The 20,479-nt window shown below is 41.2% G+C and overlaps 2 protein-coding genes across 2 annotated transcripts; both read left to right on the top strand.

The window, feature by feature from the left end:
• Nucleotides 1-1,835: 1,835 nt before the first annotated feature.
• On the top strand, nucleotides 1,836-13,632 carry frmd8 (FERM domain containing 8). Its single transcript, XM_085420211.1, has 11 exons — nucleotides 1,836-2,248; nucleotides 3,479-3,576; nucleotides 3,704-3,871; nucleotides 3,988-4,089; nucleotides 5,348-5,406; nucleotides 5,727-5,893; nucleotides 7,811-8,026; nucleotides 8,107-8,230; nucleotides 8,326-8,475; nucleotides 10,421-10,649; nucleotides 10,779-13,632. The coding sequence occupies exons 2-11, from the start codon at nucleotides 3,486-3,488 to the stop codon at nucleotides 10,886-10,888; spliced, it is 1,416 nt and encodes a 471-aa protein (XP_085276337.1). The 5' UTR covers nucleotides 1,836-2,248; nucleotides 3,479-3,485; the 3' UTR covers nucleotides 10,889-13,632.
• Nucleotides 13,633-14,035: 403 nt separating this feature from the next.
• Nucleotides 14,036-20,328, top strand: vps51 (VPS51 subunit of GARP complex). The gene is made up of 11 exons (XM_085420210.1): nucleotides 14,036-14,460; nucleotides 14,809-14,938; nucleotides 15,048-15,194; nucleotides 15,294-15,513; nucleotides 15,708-16,599; nucleotides 16,744-16,959; nucleotides 17,070-17,153; nucleotides 17,238-17,372; nucleotides 17,459-17,580; nucleotides 19,303-19,390; nucleotides 19,481-20,328. Exons 1-11 carry the CDS (start codon nucleotides 14,284-14,286, stop codon nucleotides 19,739-19,741), a joined length of 2,472 nt encoding a protein of 823 aa, XP_085276336.1. The 5' UTR covers nucleotides 14,036-14,283; the 3' UTR covers nucleotides 19,742-20,328.
• The last annotated feature ends 151 nt before the right edge of the window (nucleotides 20,329-20,479 follow it).

Genomic DNA, 20,479 nt, shown 5'->3' with positions numbered 1-20,479 from the left:
AAGATGCTTAAAATAATGAGAACTTTTTTTTATTGTCTATCACTTTTATTTTGCCTGTTATTCACTGCACAAGATTAACAAATCCTTGATTGTTTGTTTACAGTCCTACAAATATATGCAATTACCAATATTGCTTTTGAAAGTGGTTTGGATTATAATTACACACTCACAAGACTTGTTTGTCTCAAACGCAATAAAGCAGTCACCCATCAATCAGAGGATAAACATTAATCGAAGAGCAAGTGTACAAAAATTATATATTTTGTGGAAGATGTAAAGCTGACTGTAGAGAGACATGAGGCACAATGCCCTGCTGCGCAACAGGATTATGACAATAATATATAAAAGATGACTTATTAAAGTTTGAGGTTACTAAATGTCTCATGGAGTGGAGTTGTTTTCTTATTTTCTTTGTGATGTAAATACAGCACGCAGAGACATTAAAATACTTCACTTGTCACCTTCCATGACAGTGGCTGTGAGATAGCACTTTCTCCTCGCCTCTCTTCTCTCACTCAGTGAAAGGAATCAGATTACAAAGGCTGATTAATCGTTGTCAGTAATGCAGTGAAAGCCATCGAGTGTGTCCTCTGTTCTGACACCTTAGCTGCCAAATCCCATTAGTTAATACCCAGCCTGCTGCCTTAGCAGTTAGACGCCTGCGTCAGGTGGCTGGCAGATGAACGGTGAACCATATGAAGGCTTTGTCTCCTTATACAAATTTGAAAAGGTGAAAAATAATAATACTGAGACTGGTAAAAGGGAAGACTGGTAAAGCTGAGAGATAATCATTCAAACACAAAGTTATATAGGCATGCCAATATGTAATGTAATGCATTTCCCTAAAACTGTACAAGGCAGTTTATTAAAAAAAAAAAAAATCACTTTACTGTTTACATACATGCCTTTTTTGCACATTACAAATTGCAGTATTTCCATCATGTTATTTACACCTATCAGGCATAATTGATTATCTATTCATCTTGGCAAGAGTTATTGTGTGGGATAAATTAGGGAGCAAGTGAACATTTTGTCCTCAAAGTTGATGTATTAGAAGCAGGGAAATTATGCGAATGTAAGGATTTGAGAGAGTTTGATAAGGTTTGATCAGTTCCCCGGGTCTCAATCCAGTTGAGCATCTGTGTGACGTTCAGGGCAAACAAGTTCGATCCATGAAGGCCCCATGTCGCACCTTAGAGGACTTAAAGGATCTGTTGCTAACATCTGGGTGCCAGATACCACAGCACACCTCCAGGGGTCTAGTGGAGTCCATGCCTCCATGGGTCAGCAAAAGGGTGACATGTGACAAACGCAACTTTAGGCAGGTGGTCATAATGTTATGCCTGGTCGGTGTATATTTAGAGTCACTGTTTTTAAATCTGTTGAAAAGATTCATGACTCTTTATTGTCATTATGCAAGGATAACATAATTATGGCAATACTCCCTGACATGGTGCATTAAACTTAAATAACAGGTCAATATACTGCCAAGGATATATACACATACAATTTAAGAAGGCTATAAATATGGGGAAATACAATGGGTGATATTAAACTGTGAGTAAATGCAATCCAATAAATACCACTTTGTGAGACACGGGTTGAGACTGTATCAGATCAAAGTTGATTCATGAGGACGTCTGAAGCTGTGACTGCGTGGAATCGATTGTATTACCGTGGCTGTAATCTGTTTTTCGCAGGTAAACTTAATGACAGTCAGCAGATAAACAGAATTAATCCGCTGCCTGCTGAAGTACAGCTGCGATTACGTTTCAGTCACGTGACGGGACGACGCACTCTCTGACGTTCGCCTCATTTTCCCCGTCATTCTGAGGATCAAATATTTTTGACCCGATCTCATGTGAACGACTTCAAAGTGTACACTCTATGTCAGTCAGTGAACTTTCAAACTACCTCCAGATGGAACATGTATGGATATTCGCTTCCAATTGCCTCCGCGACTGTTTAATTTAGAAATATTTGAATTGCTGTGGTTAAAAAAATCTTCTAGCTTGGCTGTCACACCCAAGTAATGAGGAACGGGTTAGAATAATCAAGTCGTTCGGGAGTCGCACAATTTGAAACTGTTGCAACTGCTAGAAGAGCTAGTTCAGGGTAGCTGGGAAGCTGTGGTGAGGGCAATAACAGCGGGTTTTTAATTAGTTGGTGTACTTGGCCACAGTATTTACAAAATCAACAGGATCCCATCGAGAGAAGCGAGTGGACGGAAACTTACAGGAACTGGCAGGTAGGTGGACAACAGAGACATTGGAACATAGTAGTTTCATCACTTGCTATTAATAGTGGGTCACTCTGTTAAACAAAACACACACAAAGTTAGCCAATGGGCCAGATAGCTTCGGCATCTAAATTGTTTCCTACTGGCAGTTAAATGAAGCGCATTAACACGTCTAAAATGATCGCAGTGACGTCCAGTGTTGGTAATATTTCCGATGCCTAGCTTATTTAGCTAGCATGGTGTTTTCAACTGCCTTTTAGATAATAGTCTACGCAATTCACTTTTTGTGTGTTGAGTTATTCTCTATAATGTCACACAAATTTAATCCCCGGCTGAGTTTGGGGCAGCCCTGTTAAAACTGAGGAGCTAGCTATTATTTTATCCACGGGCGGCGAGATGTTGCCCGTTTCAACGACGCCCGTGTTTGTTGTCTCTCTGTAACGGTATGAAGGCTGTTCTAGAAATGTTCGAAGCCACGTTAAAAACCGTAACAGTTACATGTTGGTGCTCACGGAGCACTGCAGTTGAACAGGGTGAGGTCAGCAGTCGACTGACTGGGATGTAGTGATCGTATAGGATCATTCTCGGGTTAAAAACACGAGGTGGCGCTGGGTTATGTATTGAACCCTGACTTTTGTTTTGAACAAAATATAATAGAAAGAGCACCAAATGGAATAAAGTGATAAAGATGCACCCCCTATTATTGTAGGGTCTACCTTACAATATAAAGCTCCTTGAGGCGACTGTTCTTGTGATTTGGCGCTATATAAATAAAATTGAATTGAATTCCTGCTGGTCTAGTTATCTCTGAAGAGGTTACTTAGCTGTAATGCTTTGTTTAGAGATATATTATGTGGCTATTCCCAAGCTATTACACACATGTGTAAGAATGTCAGTATAAGCAGCACACACGCCTACACCGCTTTGCTGGCATTTCCTTTTAGTATACTGTTGATGAATAACTTGAGAGTCCATTTGGGTTGGGAGTGGGACTGTAATATATTGCAGGTGTGCTGCCTCTGTTGCCACTTCTGTGTTCAACTGCGACGTGTTTGTGTTCCTCAAGTGCAGTTTACAGTATTGTTTTGATTTTCACTCCTGGTGATTGTTTTGTCTCACCCATCAGACACTTGGGTAGATTTCTAGCCATCCCTTCCCGTTGCATTGCTCCTCCCTGTAAAGAATCTTGTCGTGAGTCTGTGTTGTTACTCATCTGAATTTTTGGTGTTTTCATTTCAGGTTAGAGATGGAAGGAGATGAGTGCAGTTTTCCTCCAGATTCATCAGATGATCACTCGCTAAGAGGAAGTGTGGCTTCCTCTGCAACACTATCTCGTGGTATGATGTCAAACAGTCTCACCCAGATTATTTTATCGTGCAAAAAACCCCCAAAGTAGTTAATCTATTATTATTGTTTTTGTTATTAATCTCTTTGCTTTTTTTTAAATTATGTTTGTTCACACAGCTCAAGATGTGCTTATATACTTGTTTGGTGACAGTGCAGTACACTTAACTCTAGAAGGGCTCGGCACTGTCACCGTGCAAGAGCTGGGCCGCAACGTTCGTGAAGCTCTCCATACTCCTGAGTCTGTACAGGATGTTTTTGCCTTCTGGCTTTGCTCTCCACTGCTCGGTTAGAACCCCAACCCTCCTCCTCATATTTCTATCACTTAACTGTATTATGTGATATCACTTGATATGAGTAAAACATGCTGCTGCATAACTTTTTTCCTCACTCCCTATCTTCAGAACTGCAGTTAAAGACGAGGCATCAACCGTACAAGTTGTGTCGGCAGTGGCACGACTTGCTGTATCGCTTCACCGAGGCTTCAGAGGAAGACATTTCACAAGGTCAGAGTTTTGACTTGCGTGCGCCACCAAACACTGGACTAAAGAAAAGCTGTCAACGCAAGAAATCTAGTTTCTGTAATGAAAGCATGACTCGAACTTTGTACGGGAAAAGGGTGTTGCAGTGTACAAAGAGATGAAAGGAAAGATAATGGCTTCTGCTGCTGAGTGGTAGATTATTCTTGTAAATCCTTCCTAATAAGATAAAGTAAAGCTTTTTGCTTACGGAGTATGCCCTCTTGTTGCCATAAATCTTACAATTAAACAGCTGCAATCCTCTACAGACTGAAGAATGTTATTCTATAGTTTCTAATACACTGTAGTTACCAATGAGCTGCACGTAAACATCAGTCCAGTCTAGTAATTGGCACTCTCTGTTTGCCTTAAGCTGACTTCTGTCACCAGCCTGGTTTTCTGCCTCCAAACAAAGCATTTTTACGTGCTGACAACAGCTTGTTTCTTTTTCTGAAGCTGTTTCCTCTTTATTTCTAGCTTACTTATACGTTAATGGTGGTTGCTGGCTTACTTGAGGTAAATAATGGATAAAAGGGCTGTCAGGTTTGCTTGGATGTGATAAAAGAGAAACATGGAAAAGGAGGCATTGACATGAACTGCTTTTGTTGAACAGGAAAAGAAACAACTGAAACAGGTAGAAAATCAAAGTAAATATGGAACAAGCATTTGGAGGAAGAGAAAAACAGACGTTATATTCCACACTTTGAGAGATTATGTGATCCTTTTAGGATTACAGCAGTTCTCATGAGCTAAATCATTAGCATCCCTTAGCATGTGTTATGCAGAACAGAATAGCAAAAGTTTTTACAGTTAGTTACTGCTTGTGTTAAGTACAGCACATTTTAAAAGAGTTGCAAGTGGGGTAAGAAGCACTGACTCAGTCTGCTGTTTTTTGTTTCTTTTCCTGTTTGTTTTTTTGTCCTAAAACCTCCCCCTCAGAGACGATCAGCCCACACATTTGCAGTGTGGCAGGTGCTTTTAGTCTACAGTGACAGCTTTCCACTAATAAAGCATAAAAAGTATCACACAGGTATTGTATAATCCCTTAAAAGCTGTTACTTTTCCTGTGGAGTAAATTCCACCCACGGCACAGGACTGTGAGCCACAGCAGAGTGGGCTTGAGGGGACTCACATTGTCTTTCTACCCTCACTCCTCCACACTGGATGATGAGGCTGATTGTCATCCAATGTGGACTTGAATACTTCGCGAAACAGTAAAGCATGATTGTCCTCTGCCTTTTTACAGATGAACCATGTCTCCAGTACAGGCGCAGTGTGTTTTATCCGAAATCTAAAGAGCTGCAGGTATTCTTAACTCTGCTACAACTTAAACTAATCTTAGAATGGTGGAAACGGTGTTATACTCCAGGGGTAACCGAGGTCTGCATTTCATTTTTCTGAAGATTTTGTCTAATTTATTGACTTCACATGGCTTGTTAAAACTAACAGTGTTTCCTTGTGTTACAAACATAGCAGCAAATTAAAGTTGACGACTCATAATATTATGTCAAATCAAATCAAATGAAGCTAAATGAAATACAAATTTTGACTTAATTAGACAAAAACTCTTTTTCAGTTTCAAATTTAATGTGCTTACTGGGAGTTACTGTCTCACTCCGGTGCAGATACAAGAGGAGGGAGTGTTGCGACTTCTTTATGAGGAAGCCAGGAGCAACATCCTCACCGGTCGATACCCCTGCGACCCTGAGCATTGGACTAATCTTGGAGCTTTGTCTATTGCTCTCGATGAGGGAACTAGTCTGGACAGCCAACAGTTTACTACAACTATAAGGTGAGAAGCAACTGCTCATAAATAACTACACATGATGATGCTAGGGGGAATTTGTTTATGTTTCATGTGCCTGAAAGAAAAAAGTATTGGCCGATATGTCTTAAGTCTTATATCAGTTGTGCTTCTGGGTCTGAAATTGTAGCTTTGGGGGGGTAAGTTGTGAGCTACAAGCTTAAGGAATGGTTAGATTTTGTCAGTTTCAGTCATTTATCTACAGGACAATGACAATTTGAAAGCAATTGCTTCTTCCTACTTCAGTTATATCTTCCTCTTTACATAATAGAAAAGGAAGAAATCGGTCCCCAGACCCTACTGATGTTTATTTTATGTGTTTTGTTAGTGGTCTGGCAACATTCAGTCATTGCCTTATTCACATTATGTACCCTCCACCTAAAGTAGTTAAAATAATTTTTGCTTAAGGCCTTCATAATTTAGTGGGATTCATTTTTTTTAAAACACATTTCTTAAAGCATAGATGGAAGAGAAGGAAACTGCAGAGTCAGTGAGGTTAATACATACCTGTGAAAGTGAGCCAGTTGCGTGCCATTTCAGAAAAGTAATCCTTGCTTAATCTGACTAAGTTTTTCCCAGTATTCTACTCTGTGTATGTTTACTCTTGCACTTAGAGAATGTGCTCATACACGTTCACACAGACTTTGCAGTTTATGCAAAATGAAACAGTATCTCTCTTCCATTTATTTATAAAGAAATGGTCGATCTGCCTTTCATAAATCTGTCAGACTCTGAGATGATTCCTTTCTACTGCACAGCCTAATGTAGTAGAAAAAATAAACAATGTAAAAAGCACCACCCAAACCATTTCCCACAGCCTGCATATTCCTCAATTAGGGATCTGATAGACTGAGTAGCTTTGAGTGCTTCACTACAGTCTATGACAATGTGATGCAGTCCTGTAAAAGGTACACAGATACTGTGAATAAGGTCAGTCGTCCTTTTGTTTAAGAAGCCTTTTTTTATATTAACAGTTGCCTGAACACTGCAGTGTTTTTCTAAGTACTTGTTGGTGTGCAGGTGGGATAAGGCATTTCTAATGACAACATTCATCATTGGTTTCTTCTCTATCAGGTTGTCTAAGAGCCACTGCAAGTGAAGTACTAAAAGTTGACACTGCACATACAATACAGCATTAGGTATATTATTATCAGTGTAACCTATCTACTCTTAGAAGCATCTTACAGGCACCCACAGCTACACAAAAACATGCATATTTATAGACTTTTTAAGGAAGTCTTTGCTTATGGAGTTGCAAAATCCTACTGTGTGTTTTTATCTGGTGTCTGAACTTCCTGCCTGCTGTTTCAAAGCAATTTACTGACTGATCCATAGGTTTTATACTTCGAAAGATAATCCGATGTTCTTACTGCATGAACATAAACAATAATGCTGCACCCCAACCAGTTTAAAAATGAGACGAGATACTTGCTTTGTCCTCTACATAAAACATTTTCGTTAACTGTCCAAAGTAGAACAAAATAGATTCCTATGACGGCCGATGACGAGACAAAGCCGGGCAATTCTTTGAGGCATGTTTATGGGTTATTTTAAATCTAGATGCTCTTATCAGAAGATTTCTACATAATTATATGAAATAGATTCTGTAAAGGAAGTAGTCCTCTTGCACTTAAGGAGCGTGTTTATCTAAGAATGTGAGTGGTAGCATTTAAGGAGGAAAGGTCAAAAACTAGAGCTACACTCTAGACAATTTAATTGGGAGATGAGTGCATTTTGTCCTTTGGTCTCACAAAAAGTCACAGTAAGACGCGCTGCGAAGAACATTTAAATGAGACCAACATGAAAGGAAGAAAGATTGACAGTTGGGTAAATTAGGAAAGGGGAGCAGACGAGAGAAAATACTTCACAGATCCGATGCAAACCTCTGTCCTCTGTTTTCCACAGGGAGAAGAAGCTGTCTTCTTATCTGCCTGCACATGTCACCATGGGGAGTGGAGGCTTGTTCTCTACTTTGCGAGGGAAGTCAAGCCGTCAGGTCGGGCTGGAGCAGAACCTTTTTAAGGAGTACAGTAAGATCTGCACATCTGCTGGAAGCTCTCCCGAGCCCACGCAGCTCCTACACCAGTACCTCAACACTTGTCACACGCTGCCTTATTATGGGTATGATGTAGCATAATGACACATTTTTGCATTGTAATTTTCCACAGAAGGCAAATGATTAACTTTAAATGTGAAAACAGGTGCGCTTTCTTCTTTGGGGAGATTGACAAACCAGCGCAGGGGATCCTGCAAAGGGGAAAACGTAAAGCTGTCAACATCGGGATCTGCCTGGAAGGTGTTTATGTGATGGATGTCAAAGAGAAGGTGAGCAGTGATTCACACCTTTTGTAAAACAGCAGCCACACTTGCTGTGGTTCTCACTCGGTTTCTGTTCCTGTTATGGAAATGTTTTCCCGCAGCACGTGCTGCTTGGCCTGCGCTTTAGTGAGCTCTCCTGGGACCACAGCTACCCCGAGGAGGAGGGGGATTCACACATCCTGTGGCTGGAGTTTGACGGAGATGAAGACGGCACTCCTGTCAACAAGTTGTTAAAGATCTACTCAAAACAGGTAAGAAACTTTTTCCATCCATCCATCAGGGCTGAGGCATTGTGGCAGCAGCCTTAGCAGAGAAGTCCAAACCTCCTTTGTGTTCCCCTCGCTACCTCCTTCAGCTCACCCAAGGGGAACACTGAGGCATTCCCAGGCCTTGGGGAATCTTCTTGGTAGGACATGCTCAGAATATCTCAGTTTCTAGTAGACATCCTTGTCAACTGGCTCCTTTTAATACAGTGGAGTAGCAGCTCAACTCTGAGCCCTGAACTCCTCACCCTATCTTTAAGGGAGAAGCCTACGCCCATTTGGAGAAAGCCTCTATCCACTATCCTCTGTGCTCAACTACTGACGCCAGCTGTTTGAAAACTTTTTATGAAATTAAAAAAATAATATGGTGTGAATATCTCCACTTTCTTTGCTCTATTCAAGCATGTCTTATGGCTGTCAGCTGTAGTCCTCTGACGCAGTTTCAAATGAGATGTTTTCAACTTGGACAAAAGATGCAGTCACTTGTCAAGAGCACCTGCTGTTTGTGAGATTTCCAGGATTGAATGAAGCAGCTGTGCATATTTATGTTTAGATGAGTGTTACAATTGATATAGGTGCTGAAGCCTAAAAAATATCAAGTCATTTTTGTGCTTCAGGTTTATCGTCCTCATTCGGTGAACGTGGCACCAAAAAGTTGTTACCTAATAGTAAAAGCATTATTACCATAATCACCAGGCTCTAAGCCTTAGTAGGGCTGTAGGATATGGCGAAATATATCGGAAGATGGAATTAAAATGCCTGTTGTTTCATATTATACTGTTGTTTATTTTGTGCTGTCACACGCACACTGTTTACTGCAAAACAAATCAAAGAGCTCGTTCCTAAACGAGGGGCTACTTCTGTAGCATATACATAGTTGTGTTGTAAAAAGTCTGACATGGACCAGAAAACTATACTTTGCAAAATTATACCACAAAGCAGTCCCCACCACAGACTCCGACAAAACAAACCTGTTCTAGCACCTACGCAAGGATCACATGAAAGAGTATGGAGAGGGTTCACGAATGAGAAGCAAAAAAAAAGAACTGTTAGGTGCTCAAAATAAAACGGAGTCAAGTGTTAGAACATCACAAAGATGGAAGGAGATAATTATTGCTTTTGCAGCTATTGCAACTTTTATCTGTAAAGACACGGTCCTAACTTAGAATGTCGAGAAACAGGGATTTCTAAATTGGTCAAAACACTTGACATGTCCAGCCGAAAACACTTCACACAAGTCCAGTTGCCTCATTTATATTATGAGTGTCGGGCCAAAACATTGGAGGAAATCTACAGTGTGTCATGCTAGACTGCAGCATCAAATGTATGCACAGTGCACTTCATCCGAGACCGACACACTGCAGTCAGTGTTTGCAGACGTGCTGTTTTCCTGAGGACCATGCAGGGGAAATGTTAGCCAGAGCCCTCAGGGAGGCTCTCGAGTCATGGGGACTGTGTGAGGGTCATCTAGTATGTGCCACAAAGGATGATGCCACATAAGACCCATATTTATTTTGTTTAAAGTGTTTAATAGCCTTATATCGTTTTTAATGTGCATTTGCATTTCATATATTTTGTGAGTATTTTATGTTGGGTCTTTAGTCATTTGATATTGAAAAGTGTCATATGTCAAACATATGTCAAGATGTTATACATAAAAGCACAAAAATAATCACGTATGACTGAGTACTGTTCATTTTTTATTAATTAATTTAAGTGTAAAAAAGAATTTGTACTTTACGTGTGGCGATTATATAAACTATTCACTGAATTTACAGAAAATGCACTATATTGTGGTGAAGTAGTGACTTCTATTGTGATATTAGATCCCCCACCCCTCAGTCTTAGGATGTCTGGGTTCTGTAATAGGCCATTAAACAGCAGACTACAGCAGACTCAGTTATGATTTTTTTTCTTCCCCGCCTCCAACAAGGCGGAGCTCATGAGCGGCTTCATCGAGTTCTGCGTGGAGCTTAAGTCTGCGTCCGAGGGGGCAGCTGCAGCCGAGATGGACGGCGAGGTGAGTTTGTCACAGCAGCCCGGCGGACAGGAAGAAAGGAGCAAGAATGGGCGCGGCGGAAGGCGCGGGATGCTGCACAGGCAAGGCAGCGTTGTGTGCAGCCGAGTCCAATCGCTCAACACCATCAGCTACGTCGATGACGGTGAGGGCCAAACTTGTTTAACAGCACCGTTATCCTTTCTGGAGGTAGCTCCTTCTGTGCCGTTTCACAGTGTCAGAGATTTTTTTTCAGCCTTTGTTCATTTTTGTGTTTTTTGTTTTGTTTTTTTAGGAAAAGAAATCAAACGCTTGAAGCCCAAGAGAGCTGCGTCTTTCTTCGCCCGACAGGCGTCTGCAGTGTCGTACTCTGCAGTGCAAACAGAGAGTCTGGAGCAGGGTTAAAGTCGCCCATCAGATCTGACCCGATCCTCTCAGAGACCAAATCTGAACATTTTACACTGAGATTTAAAACAAAACAAAAAAAACGGAGAGACTTACTTTGAGCTTGAGACACTTATCTGCTAATATGTGAACATGTAAAGGACCAAATGACAGCGATCCAAGTGTGAGTGACAATATTTATCTTCTGAAGTTGTGTACATTAAGCGAGTACAGTAATGTGAAAAAAGATCTAGCAGCTATGCTTCCAAGGTTCAACTGAAGTGGCTGTTCCTTAAACAGCCTACTGTAAAGATCATATGATGAATAAGTGTGAGACGAGCCTTATAACAATCTTCAAACAGTGACTCCAGTCAATAACTGTTTTTGACCTTTCTGCAGCGCTCTGGAAGCGGATTTACTGCTATTATTCAAACATGTTGCACCTCAAATGAGTATAACCACTGCATTACCTCTACTCATCTTATCGGGGATTGAGCATTAAGAATATTTAAAGCTTTCGTAACTCCACTTCAGACTTTTAAGCGATACCACAAACGGCAACAGTCAGCATGACAAACACTTTTCAGGGGACTATCTAAGGGTGCATTTCCGCTATTCTGCTTTGTTCAAACTGCCAGTGCCTTGATCTCTAGAAAGGGTGAAGCCACTTCAGAAAAAGTAGAAACGTTTCGCGTCCGGCTATCCTGACCATAAACAATCCTTATGGGAGCACATTGGCTGTGTTGTGGAGGACTTTTGTAAGTACAGGAGTTTTTGACAAAGTCAATATTAAGCGATATCTGCAGCTAGTTTGAAAGAGGTGGCACGACCGACCTGCTTTAAAAAATGTGAGTTTTAAAACTTCTTGTTAAAGAAGCTGCAACTCTGTGGTCACAGTATCAAGTGTTTAAATGGATTTGCACTAATAAAAGAATCGAATTAAAGCTATAAAACTGTAGAACCTGTGTAGGAAAAAATATATTCATCTAAAGATCATCCAGCACTGCCGCACCATGCTTGTATTCAAATGTTAAATTTCAAAGCATGGACGATTAATACAAGCGATCTCTCGGCACACAGTCTAACCTGACTGTTGGACCTGATGAGCAAGAAAACTGATGCAATACTGTTCTTGTGCAACTTCTGACATGACAGAAGGTAAATTGAAAGTGTAGACATTAAAGAAACTAACTGTTGTTTTCTGCAAACACGGTCACTGTTGACATCATTGGGGGGGGGAAAGGCCTCATTTTCAGCTTTACGACAATGCGAAGAATTTCATTACTAGATTATTAGATTTATATAGCATTAAAACAATTTCTGCTTCACTTTATCTCCAAAAGCTACCCAGTCTGTTGACACAGTTGTGACTAGAGAGCGGCTGTGTGTTCTGAACACAAAACAAGGACCAAGTTGTGGCCACACTGTTGAAAATCTTAAGTCTTTCCACCAAAGCAAGCCTGCCTGACATGCTGCAACCAAGTGTATGCTACCTTAACGCTGCAGAGTCAGATTTTAGCCTCCAGCACTTGGCAGAGTCCCCCGGGTGTCACTCTGAACCCCACCCTAATGCTAACGGAGGCAGTTTCTGTCTCCACATCTCTGTAATAGCACCTTCCACTTGAACACGTGCCCTCGTTGGAGATGTGGCGGCACATGCGGTCTATTCTTCCCGACTCTCCTCAGCACGCAAACGGCAGAATGTTCTTACTTTTCTATGCTTCGACTTGTGTATCAGCTGCTGTCTGTATACTAACGCCAGCAGCACAGTATGTTGTTGCGAACAAACACTATGCATGTCACGTTGTAGGATAGGCATTCCGACAGTCTACACATCATGTGATGCTGCACTTGTTAATACTAATACACTGTTTCTAAACATTTTACAGCAGGAGATTTGTTTTGTATTGTTTGTTAGCTTTTATGAGAGAACATTTTTACTTTCTTTTGGTTTGTTTTCATGTACTTGCCAGTGTTTGTATATGTGAATGAAGAAATAAGTCTCAAACACTTTACAGAAGATTAAAGTGCCTTTTTTGTTTCTACTAAGTTGGCATATAAATTACTGTTTTGGTGCATTGAAACCAGAAAATGGACAGTTGTGGTATTGCTATGGTTTAAAATGATGTATTTCCTTTATGTTATCTGATGTGAGTATATTTGAGTAACTGGATGGCGGATGTTGAACGGTGTACTGTAATTCCTCTCGGTTGTCAGCTCAGCCTTCATTAAAATTATGGGATGATGCAAAGTGGCCCCGTTTTTCTGAACATACCTGTCATCAAATATTCCTTCCTCAGTGCTGCTGCTTAAGTGTACTAAAGCCATATTTTAACCAACATGTTATTCTGCATATGATTTAATAACATAACTTCATGCAAACTTCTCATCAGTATTTCTGTGGCATTTTGTTTTACTTTAACACTTGCAGTTGTAAATGGTAAATGTAAATTTCTTAGTTGAGTGGCCATCTTAACTAGATCCATTTCAAATTGTTTGAGGAAATAAGTTCATTGTTAAATGTTTATGTTTTAATATATGGCAGGTATGATAAGAGTTGATATATATCTGTAGAAAGCTTGGTGAGTGCTCCTGTGGAAATGATTTAACATGCACCTAAAACCTCTGATTTTCTGTTTATACAAATGATTTTCAAATACCTGAACTATATCCCAGATTATTATTCCTCTATGATTTTTATGTTCATGATACAATATAGACTTTTGTCACATTTTAAATCTTATAATAAAAGTGTTTTTTTCCTCTGAGCACTCAAGGGATTAACATTTTTGTGTTTTTCTTGATTTCAACACTGTAGGATTTGCTATGATCACAGATTGCAGTATAATCAGGGCTGTATGTTAATTTTATCATACACATTTAATCCATTTTGGTGTCATCAATTAATTTTCCCTACAACCAATCTAAGCACTTTTATATGGCGTTACGTGCCAATTAGGACATGCGCAGTTGTGCGCATAACTAGAACACTTACCTGAACAATTATGAGCTTTGTCTCTGTCTATACTTTGCCAAAAAATACATTCTTACATAAAATACATAAATTTTGAAGCCTTTAGTGAATAAAAAGCTAAACAAAGAGAAACTGCTCTAATTGGCTGTTTAGATTACGTGCACTGGTGGACGACGTAACACCGGATAGGCTAGAAACCCGGAAACAACAGCGCTTCCACCTAGCTGCTTCTGTCTCAGAGAAAATATGACATTTTCTGAATATTTATCCTGAATGAGTTTGTTGTTTCCAGTTGGCAGCGAGGCTAAACACACAGCGATTACACAGGAGCTGTGTGCCGCTAGTGCTAGTGGCTGTCGTTTGTCTCCTGTCAGCTGGTTTGTCGTCGCCTTTGTTTATCGTTATTTTACTTTAAACGTTTCACAGCTGGCCGCCGTTCATTATGGACGAGGGCTCGGTGCCGGTGGCTGAAGACCCGGGAAGGAGGCGGAGGGTGCACGGCATGTTGAAGATCTACTACGGGCTGAATGAGGAAGGAAAGGCCCCGGAGCAGCCGGAGTCCCTGGATCCCTGCGACATCAATGGGCCTCATTTCGACCCGGAGCTCTATCTCAACAAGGTGCGAAACTGCTACTGTCATTGTAATCCGCTCAGTGGCTCACAAAGCTGGACTGCTTCAGAAGCTTGATGCCAGATAATAGAAAATGAAATGCTGAAATCGACAATACTATACACAGTGCAGATTGCAGTAATGTTACTTCCTTCATTTGTCCCAGTTGTAATGTCACTACAGGTGAAGATGTAGATGGCTGTGAATTTTAAAACACTTTTTAAAAATCTGCTTCTGTCTTTGCCAAACAGTGAGGAATGAATCAGTTTTAATGCTATATCACACTATATCTAGAAAACACAAATGACCACTGAGCATACGTACAGTAACTTTTTTATTTTAAATATCCAAATCCAGCTCAGGAGGGAGTGCTCTCTCACGGAGCTGATGGACCAGGAGACCTGTATGGTCAGGCAGATCCGCTCTTTGGACAGCGACATGCAAACCCTGGTGTATGAAAACTACAACAAGTTTATATCTGCTACAGGTGAAGGAACATCATAAACACACACACTGCTGCCCTAACGTAAGCTGACATTAAATTGTGCAAACCTGGATAGCTGAAATATCCTTCTTTCTTTCTTTCCTTCTGCCAGACACCATAAGAAAGATGAAGAATGACTTCAAGAAAATGGAAGATGAAATGGATTGTCTGTCTGCTAACATGGCTGCGATCACAGAGTTCAGCGCTCGGATCAGCGGCACTCTTCAAGACCAGCACGCGCAGATAACCAAACTCTCTGGTGAGACCTAACCTGACTGTTTGTTTGGATTAAACTTTTTAATAGGTTGATTCATATTTTATTTATTTATTTTGGGGGTCTTACCATGTTTCACTCCAGGTGTTCACACTCTGTTGAGGAAGCTGCAGTTTCTGTTTGAACTCCCCGCAAGATTGAATAAATGTTTGGAGCTGCAGGCCTACGCTCAGGCGGTGAACACCCACCGCCGTGCCCGCTGCGTACTGCAGCAGTACAGCCACCTGCCCTCCTTCAAGGGAATTCAGGATGACTGTCACGCCATCATGGACAAGCTGGCCCAGGAGCTTCGACAGAAGTTCAGGTGACAATGACTAGTTATTACAATATATAAGAAAAATAATTTTAATTAGGATAAACAGCATGTTTGACACAACTGCATAGATATTAAAATTACAAATAAATAAACACAAATTGAGTTGACTGACCAAACTTCATGGAAAAAAATCACACGTTTCATTACATTTCTGCTTCTGTCTTTTCTTCTTGTGATCATAGGGATGGTGGGTCAAGTGCCAAAGATTTATCAGAGTGTGTGGAGCTTCTGTTGCAGTTGGATGAGCCTGCAGAAGAGCTCTGTGATAAATTCCTGAGCCACGCGCGGTCTCGCCTTGAGTCAGATCTTCAGGGCCTGGAAGCAGAGATAAGGCCGTACCCGTCCACAGCCACAAAAGATGCTTCCGCGCACGGGTTGTCGTCTGCAACAGCCCCCGGATCGCCGACCGACGGCTCCCCCAAAAACAGCTCTCTGCCTTCCCCCGCATCAAATACTGACATCCTGGAATTCATTGACAGAGGCTGCAATGAGTTTGTGAGCAGCTTATGCTTGGTAATCACTTCCTATCAAGAACTGTTTATCAACCATGCTCAAAAGGGCGAGCTGGCATCCAAAAATATTCCTCAGATGGCAAATGGCAAGCTGCATGCCTTTGTGGATGATTTGGCTGCTCGATATTTCATGCTTGTCGAGCGGAGAATACAAGAGGAGAAAGGGGTTGGGGATAACTCCCTACTTGTACGTGCGCTGGACCGCTTCCACCGCAGACTCCAGGCTGTGGCCAAACTTCTGCCTGGCTCAGCTGTGCCAAACAAGGGGACGGAGATTGTGATACGGGCGGCGACGGAGCGAGTCAAGCAGTACCTTTCCGCTCTGCAGAGCTTCTACATGGACAGCTTGACAGACGTGAGGCAGGCTCTGGCAACTCCTCGTCTCTCTGTGGCTGGCACTTCTGTGGCTGGGCCAGCCTCTGGCAGAGACGCTCCAACCAGCCTACCAGAGCTGCTCTCCTCCCTGTCAGCCTCAATTCTCAATCAGATTAAGTCGGTGCTGGCATCAGTGCATCTCTTTACAGCTAAGGACATCACATTCTCTAACAAGCCGTACTTCAAGGTGAACATTTTCTGCTCCCAAACTACCTTTTATAATTTTCATTTGTTTGAACTAATGTGTGACATCATGTGTTACTGTAACCCTGCGTGTTGTCTCTACATTGTGCGAGTGATACCGGTTTGTGTGTGTCTCCCCCCCTTTTAGGGTGAATTCTGCAGCCAGGGTGTACGTGAGAGCCTGGTGGTGAGCTTTATCAAGTTTGTATGCCAGTCTTCTCGGCAGTTTTGTGAGACCGCCGGAGACAAAGGAGGTTCAACTCCCCCAGCCCTTCTGTTGCTGCTGTCTCGTCTTTGCTTGGACTACGAAACCTCAACCATCTCCTACATACTTACTCTCACAGATGAACAGTTCCTTGTACAGGTATCACAAAACAAGGAGAACTAGCTCTCATTATGTTTTTGATCTCTTTTATCAGCCAGTCACTCTGCCAAAGGTAATGACAAGAATGTGCTTTTTGCTCTCTGTCTCAGCACCACAGTCCCGTAACACCTGTTACAACTTTATGTGCAGAAGCCAGGGAGGCAGCACAGAAACTACTCAACCATTATGTCAAGGTAGGCTTTTTATCAACAACCTTTAAAAGTCACAAAAGCGAAACAACCTTTTTATTTAGTTGCTTTATTTTTGTTTTGCTTCAGGTTCAGGGTCTGATTATTTCCCAAATGTTAAGAAAAAGCGTTGAAACCAGAGACTGGGTTAACACTATTGAGCCAAGAAATGTCCGCGCTGTCATGAAGAGAGTAGTAGAGGACACCACATCCATTGATGTGCAGGTGAGAGTTTTTGCAACTGTCCCAATGTCCTCATGCACCCATGATCCCACATGAACGGGGTGTTTTATTAACCTTCTGCATGATAGGTTGGTCTCTTGTATGAAGAGGGCGTGAGGAAAGCGCACAGCAGCGACTCCAGCAAAAGGACTTTCTCTGTCTACAGCAGCTCCAGGCAGCAAGCCCGCTATGCTGCCAGCTACACCCCAAGGTACCATAGCTCTACACACACTACTCAGCTGGTGGCAGTTGTGGTTTTGGGGTTTTTTTTGGTTCTGTTCACACCAGGCTTGGCCAACTCCAGGCCTCGAAGGTCGGTGTCCTGCAGGTTTTAGATAACACCCTGGGTCAACACACTTGAATCAAATGATTAGTTAATTAGCAGGCCTCTGGAGAACTTCAAGACATGCTGAGGAGGTAATTTAGCTTTTAAATCAGCTGTGATGGATCAAGGACACATCTAAAACCTGCAGGACACCGGCCCTTGAGGCCTGGGTTTGGACACCACTGCGCAAAAGTAGAGTAAGTAGAGTCTAATGTGTAGAAAATGAAACAATAGAAGGGCCTTTATAAATTTGTCCAATGTTTCCCGTCAAGATTTTCAATCAGCACTTGGATGTTCTTGAACATCTGTGATTTCAAACTTCCATAGAGAACAAATACCAACTCCCAAACAGGAGTTTTCAGTGGAAAAGGTTGGAGTGTTCAAGCTCAGAGGCCGTGCATTAGGTCAAAGGTGAAAATGCATAATTCGTGTAGTTTACTTGCAACATTTACACAGTTTTGTGCTGCGAGTTTGTCTCCAAGGTCATAACGGTCTATGTCTAGAGGTATCTGAAGATAAATATTTCTGTAGAAACTAACTGACTGGTGTGTAAGCATGCAGCACATGTTCAACCTGTTTACAAGTTATGGCTCTCTGGCTTGTAACTTTGTCCTCTTAACCACAGAGCATGTGATCCAGTGTGCACTGCAAACACACCAGTGCAAGTGGACAGAATGGGATTTTCAGCAATTGACCTTAAAATAGTTAATAATAGTGCTAGCAGTGGTGCAGAGCTACCTATAAATGGGGCGAAAGCAAATTTTAAATCAGGAATGTCAAACTTGTTTATATTGTGGGCCACATGCAGCCTATTTTGACCGTAAGAGCCCCGGAAGTTTAACCAAACATTTAATCCCTAATATATCCCAATATAAGAAAAAGAAGTGTAATTTCAACACTACATCTCGGTTTTTCTACGTGATGAAGAAATGCTGCTGCAGTTAATGAAAGAAAACTGTCAGCATGACTCATTGGGCTTAAACTGTGAGAAATAAATTTGTAAAATTACAGAGAAAGATCTGGTAGCTTGTTACCATACCGTCCTATAATTATAAGGCTGAAATCTTTTTTGACTCAGTAAAAATTACAATATACAGTGAAAAAACAGGAATCTTTCTGTAATTCTTTGCCTATCTCACTTTACTTTTCTTAATTATTTTACTTTGCTGTGAATGGCCACAGGGAAGCTCTTTATAAGTAAGAAAAGTTTTAAAACTTCTGAAAACACAATAAAAATTCCAAAATGGATGCTTGCCTTCACATTTTTCTATGCCAGTCAGAGGGCCAGATTGGAACCTTTGTTGGGCCGATTTTGGACCATGGGCCTTATGTTTGAAACCCTGTTTTTGATTTTGATTCATTTATTTATTTATTTATTTTGGTAGAGTACAGAGAGTGATTTTGGAAATGTCAGCATAAAGTAATGACATTTTAATAACCACTGAGTGGTTATTAAAATATTATAAATAAAAGGCACAGATACAGTGTTACATTATCCTTGAAAGTACGATGTCAGTTGTTTCATAGGCATTTTTAATCATACTTTAACTTTTTTTATTTTATTTTTAAACACATTTACTTGAACACTTGTCTTCTGTTTACCTTCAGTGCTCCCATGGATACCAATCTGCTGAGCAACATACACAAGCTGTTCTCTGAAAGGATCGACATCTTTAGCTCAGTGGAGTTCAACAAGGTGGGTGCAGATCTGCAGATGGTCCTCATTTAACAAAATGAAAAAGGAAAAATCTTAGATTTTCACTTGCACGTCTTTCTGCTTCCTCAGGTGTCCGTGATGACGGGAATTATCAAAATCAGCTTAAAAACATTCCTGGAGTGTGTCCGCCTGCGCACTTTTGGCCGATACGGGCTGCAGCAGATCCAGGTGGACTGCCACTACCTGCAGATGTACTTGTGGCGCTTTGTTTCCGACGAGAATCTCGTGCACTTCCTGCTAGATGAGATCGTTGGAAGCGCCGCCCACCGCTGCCTGGATCCTGCACCAATGGAGCAGAGTGTTATCGAAGTTATCTGTGAAAGAGGCTAAGGCTCGAGGGATGGAAAGATTTACACCGAAATCATGAATCCAAATTTAAACACTTCTGTTCTGTTCAACACTTGCTGTTCAGTCTGTTGATCCAGATCGAACGAGTCAGGAATGATTACTTTTTCAACACTAAATCAAACAGTAGTAGCTGTTAACTGACGGCAAATTTGTGGCAGATTTAAATCGAAGTGCTTGTCATTAAAGTCCAAATGAGCCTGTACCACTTTGGTTTGATATCGTAACTGTTACAAACTAATAAAATCATCTCCATCTCCTCCTTATACAAAGATAGAGTTGAATAATCCACTGTACAAGCTGAAGCTTTTAGCACCTGTTTCACTTGAAGGATAAAATATTGACCTTGAGTACATAATATTAATGACTACAGAGAGAAGCTGTGTCCTGTGAAAATCACATGTATTAATAAATAATTTTTAAGAGTGCTTTGCTGAATAATAATTTTCTGATTATGTAATCCATGTGTGTCTACCTGCTACCTTCAGGTCGTTTGAGTCTGTTTTCTGGGCTTGTTTCCATGAAAGGAATGTTTAAATGTAGCTTGTCTGCAATAAAAGTGTATGAATGTGGGATTCGGAGGTTGTGCTGTCCCTGTTGAAATCAGCTTGTAGATATAGCACTGCGCTCTGCACTGATCTAAACTTGTGAACATGAGAGTGACTGAGGCGAATTTCACAACATTTTCTACTATCTGGAGGGTACAGCTGACTGTCGCCACCT

Source organism: Rhamphochromis longiceps, linkage group LG10 (genome assembly GCF_057381845.1).
Source record: "Rhamphochromis longiceps isolate RC_006_pf linkage group LG10, R_longiceps_female_GT1.1, whole genome shotgun sequence".
NCBI classification, from domain to species: Eukaryota; Metazoa; Chordata; class Actinopteri; order Cichliformes; family Cichlidae; genus Rhamphochromis; species Rhamphochromis longiceps.
Note: the sequence above shows the minus strand (reverse complement) of the source record. Positions and strands in the feature narration are given on the sequence as shown.